Below are 4796 nucleotides of genomic sequence, written 5' to 3' on the forward strand. Positions count from 1 at the left end.
AGCCATGGGGCGCGCGAGCTAGAGTTTGTGGAATCTGCACTAGCATGAACCACTGCACGGACACGTGCTCCCTTTTGCAAGAGGACGGGGCGGAACAGGTAAACATGGCCGGAAGCGTGCCCGCGCCCCGCAGGCAGTATGATCCGTACTCCAACACATACAACCCCGGTTGGAGAGACCATCCCAATTTTAGTTATGGGAACCGACCGCAAAATTCAATCTCAAATCGTCCACCAGGGTTTCAGCAACCATGACAACCGAAACCCCAATGTTCATCCTCCAACACAGGGAGTTCTTTGGAGGATATTGTCAAGAGTCTGGTTACGACTAACTCCCAGATCCAGCAAGAGACTAGACAGCTCCAGCAGGAGACCAGATTATTGACCTCGAATATGGCTCAGTTCCAGCAGGAGACCAGATCAGGCATGAAAGATATGGATGCTCGAATAAGCCAATTGGCAACTGCCATCAATCGCCTGGAGTCCCACGCTCATGGAAAATTGCCATCTCAACCCGAGGTAAATCCCAGAAATGTAAGTGCCATGACACTGAGGAGTGGCAAGGAACTGGAAGGGCCTAAAGTGAAAAATTCAAAAAGCAAAAGTGAGGAGGAGATAAAAAAGGAAATTGAAGAGGAAGGGCATATTCACGAGGATCCTAAGGTAACCTTCACTTCTCCACCCACCATTAAATCTAACTTACCTCCTTTTCCTTGTAGGTTGGAAAAAACAAGGAAAGTAGAGAAAGAAAAAGAGCTTTTGGATGTGTTTCGAAAAGTGGAGATTAACATCCTCTTACTGGATGCAATCAAGCAGATACCTAAGTACGCCAAGTTTTTGAAAGATTTGTGCACACACAAAATGAAGTGAAGAGGAGATGAGCGAGTGGCGGTGGGAGAAAATGTGCCAGCTATGCTTCAAAGGAAACTTCCACCAAAATGTGGAGATCCAGGTATGTTCACCATTCCCTGCAAGATAGGAGGTACCCCAATTAGAAAAGCGATGTTGGATTTGGGGGCGTCAATTAATGCTATGCCTAAGACAATTTATGCCTCTCTTAATCTTGGCCCATTAAAAGGCACGGGCATTATAATCCAACTTGCGGACCGTACTAATGCTTATCCAGAGGGGTTAGTCGAAGATGTTTTGGTACATGTTAATGAATTAGTCTTTCCTGCAGATTTCTATGTCCTATACATGGGAGATGAAAGGGCACTAAATCCGTCACCTATTTTGTTAGGTAGGCCATTTTTAAGCACTGTTAGGACGAAAATAGATGTAAATGAAGATACTTTGTCGATGGAGTTTGATGGAAAAATTATAAATTTTAATATCTTTGATACGATGAAGTACCCGGATGAGGCTAACTCTGTTTTTGCTTTAAGTGTTATTGAGCCCCTTGTGCAGGAAACGTTCAAATTGGATGGGGACGATGCACTGGCAGTGGCATTAGCCAAACATCTTGAGTTGGGAGCAACTCCTGATGTAGAATTAAGTGATGAGTTATACCGTGCTGTTGAAGCACTGCATTCGCTCCCACCAATTTCTCCAAGGTATGAGCTTACTTCTCTCTTTGTACTAGAAACTCAGGCAAAATTACTGCCTTCTATTGTGCAGGCACTTGAGTTGGAGCTCAAGCCTCTCGCAGAGCACTTGAAGTATGCATTTCTCGGAGACAATGAGACGTTACCGGTCATCATATCTGCACACCTGTCACCAAGGCAAGAAGACAACCTGATTCGTCTTCTTCGAGATCATAAGGAGGCGATTGGGTGGAGCATAGCGGACATCAAGGGAATTAGCCCCTCCTTATGCATGCATCGGATCCGACTTGAGGATGATGCAAAGCCGGTAAGACAGGCGCAACGGAGATTGAACCCACTAATGATGGAAGTGGTAAAGAAGGAAATACTTAAACTCCTGGAAGTGGGGATCATCTTCGCCATCTCAGATAGTCCATGGGCGAACCCAGTGCAAGTGATCCCGAAAAAGGCGGGAGTAACCGTAGAAGAGAATCAAGAGGGCGAGATAGTCCCGGTGAGGATACCCACAGGATGGCGTCAGTGCATTGATTACCGGTTTTTGAATGCTGTGACAAAGAAGGATCACTTCCCTCTCCCTTTTATTGATCAGATGATAGAGAGGTTAGTTGGTCGTGTCTATTATTGTTTTCTTGACGGTTTCTCAGGTTATTTTCAGATCGCGATAGCATCGGAAGATCAGGAGAAAACTACCTTCACCTACCCCTTTGGTACATTTGCCTACTGGAGGATGCCTTTCGGCCTTTGCAATGCTCCAGTGACTTTTCAAAGGTGCATGGTGAGTATCTTTTCCGAATATGTAGAAAAGATTATTGAGGTGTTTATGGATGATTTCAGTGTGTACGGGGATAGTTTTGATGAATGCCTTGATAACTTAGCTTTGATTTTGAAAAGATGCATAGAAACGAATTTAGTTCTTAATTGGGAGAAATGCCATTTCATGGTAGAGTATGGTATTGTTTTAGGGCATGTAGTGTCGGCTAGGGGTATAGAACTAGATAAAGCAAAAGTCGATATTATTTCTGTTTTACCTTACCCCGTAAGTGTACGGGAAGTGCGTTCCTTTTTGAGTCATGCAGGGTTCTACAGGAGATTCATCAAAGATTTCTCCAAAATTGGAGCGCCCCTGTTCAAACTGTTGCAAAAGGATGTATCATTTGACTTCACCGAGGAGTGCGAGATGGCATTTGAAAAATTGAAGGAGTTGTTGACATCACTGCCCGTCATTCAACCCCCAGACTGGAGCCTCCCATTTGAAATAATGTGTGACGCGAGTGACTATGCAGTGGGAGTAGTGTTGGGGCAACGGGTTGGCAGGGCGGCTCATGCAATCTACTATGCATCAAAGGCGTTGAATGGAGTTCAACTCAACTATTCTATAATAGAGAAAGAATTACTAGCTGTGGTTTTTGTATTAGAAAAATTTAGACCTTATTTGTTAGGTGTAAGAGTAACAGTTTTCTCTGATCATGCAGTCTTAAGGTACTTGATGACAAAGAAGGATGCAAAACCAAGGCTTATCAGGTGGATCCTACTCCTACAAGAGTTCAACTTGGAGGTAAAAGATAAAAGTGGGGCAGAGAACCTAGTTGCTGATCACTTGAGTCGCGTACTTTCACATAAGGAGGAGCAACCATTGAGAGAGGCGTTCTCAGAGGAACAACTACTCGTCGTTAATTCATCGGTGCCCTGGTATGCTGATATAGTGAATTTCCTAGTGACTAATCAATTGCCTGCAGGGTGGCCAAAGGCAAGGAGAGACAAGTTAAAGAGTGATGCTAAATACTACATTTGGGACGACCCATACCTTTGGAGACAATGTTCGGATCAAGTGCTAAGAAGGTGTGTAAGTGCAGGTGAATACTCCATTTTAAATTTCTGTCATTCGTTTGCATGTGGAGGGTATTTTGGACCCAAGAGAACAGCTCGCAAAGTGTTAGAGAGTGGTTTTTACTGGCCCACCCTTTTTAAAGATTCGTACTTATTTTGCAAATCCTGTGATAGGTGTCAAAGGGTGAAAAATATTTTTCGTAAGGATCAAATGCTTCAAACCCCCATATTGTTTGTTGAAATTTTTGATGTTTGGGGGATAGATTTTATGGGTCCTTTTCCATCATCTTTTGGTTTCTTATATATCTTACTTGCGGTTGATTATGTCTCTAAATGGGTGGAAGCCAAAGCCACCCGTACTAACGATTCTAGAGTGGTTGCAGAGTTCCTAAATTCTAATATTTTTGTCCGCTTTGGAATGCCAAGAGTTGTGGTAAGTGATAGGGGGACATATTTTTGTAATAAAACTATCACTGCCCTGTTCCGAAAATATGACGTTTTCCACAAGGTATCCGCACCGTATCACTCGCAGACAAATGGGCAAGCCGAAGTATCAAACAGGGAGATCAAATCAATCTTAGAGAAGATGGTGCGCCCAGATAGGAAGGATTGGAGTGTAAAGCTAGAAGATGCACTATGGGTGTACAGAACCGCGTATAAGACGCCTATTGGGATGTCCCCGTACAGGCTTGTCTTCGGTAAGGCTTGTCATCTCCCGGTGGAGTTCGAACACAAGGCGTTCTAGGCAGTGAAACAGTGTAACACGGATTTTGAAGAAGCGGGGGTCCAAAGGAAATTGCAGCTACAAGAATTGGGGGAGATAAGGAATGAAGCATATGAGAATGCCACGATCTATAAGGAAAAGAATAAAATCTTCCATGATTAGCAAGTTGCGAGGAAGTCTTTTGTAGTGGGGCAAAAAGTCCTCTTGTATCACTCGATGCTTAAACTTTTTCCCGGTAAGTTGCGTTCTCGTTGGATTGGTCCATTTGTCGTTTCTAATGTGTTTCATTACGGTGCAGTGGAGATCCAAAGTTTAAAAATGGAGAAGAAATTCGTGGTGAATGGCCATCGTCTCAAGCCTTATTATGAGGGGTTCTCTATTGAAGAAGTAGAAATTGTACACCTCCAAGATCCACTTTATCTTGCTTGAGGGTTTCGGCCATGTCTAGCTAAAGACATTAAAGAAAGGCGCTACTTGGGAGGCAACCCAAGACTATTTGTTTTAGTTTTCGTACATTTTTGAAGTTTTAGTTAAGTGTTAGTGTCATTTAATAGTTTGATATTTGGTGGCAGAAAATTGGTAGTTAGACGTGCCCACGCCAAGTGGTCACGTCTAAGGAAAAGAGTTGGAAGGTGACGGTCAGAAGTCTCTATACCTGTTAAGCGTGCTCACGCCAGGTGGTCACGCCTAAGGAACTCAATT

General features: G+C 43.6%; 1 protein-coding gene across 1 annotated transcript; it reads left to right on the forward strand.

The window, feature by feature from the left end:
* Positions 1 to 392: 392 nt before the first annotated feature.
* LOC113759962 lies at positions 393 to 4115 on the forward strand. Its single transcript, XM_027302543.1, has 6 exons — positions 393 to 603; positions 1180 to 2143; positions 2188 to 2318; positions 2620 to 3396; positions 3634 to 3803; positions 3903 to 4115. The coding sequence occupies exons 1-6, from the start codon at positions 393 to 395 to the stop codon at positions 4113 to 4115; spliced, it is 2466 nt and encodes an 821-aa protein (XP_027158344.1).
* Positions 4116 to 4796: the final 681 nt, after the last annotated feature.

Source organism: Coffea eugenioides, chromosome 2 (genome assembly GCF_003713205.1).
Source record: "Coffea eugenioides isolate CCC68of chromosome 2, Ceug_1.0, whole genome shotgun sequence".
Classification (NCBI taxonomy): Eukaryota; Viridiplantae; Streptophyta; class Magnoliopsida; order Gentianales; family Rubiaceae; genus Coffea; species Coffea eugenioides.

What these genes read in the sequence shown, in the direction of transcription:
- LOC113759962 (XM_027302543.1), top strand. Translation starts at nt 393, where the DNA reads ATGGCTCAGTTCCAGCAGGAGACCAGATCAGGCATGAAAGATATGGAT. An exon ending in ATTGATCAGATGATAGAGAG is followed by an intron (nt 2,144 to 2,187) that starts GTTAGTTGGTCG and finishes ACGGTTTCTCAG; the next exon opens with GTTATTTTCAGATCGCGATA. An exon ending in TTGGAATGCCAAGAGTTGTG is followed by an intron (nt 3,804 to 3,902) that starts GTAAGTGATAGG and finishes TATCACTCGCAG; the next exon opens with ACAAATGGGCAAGCCGAAGT.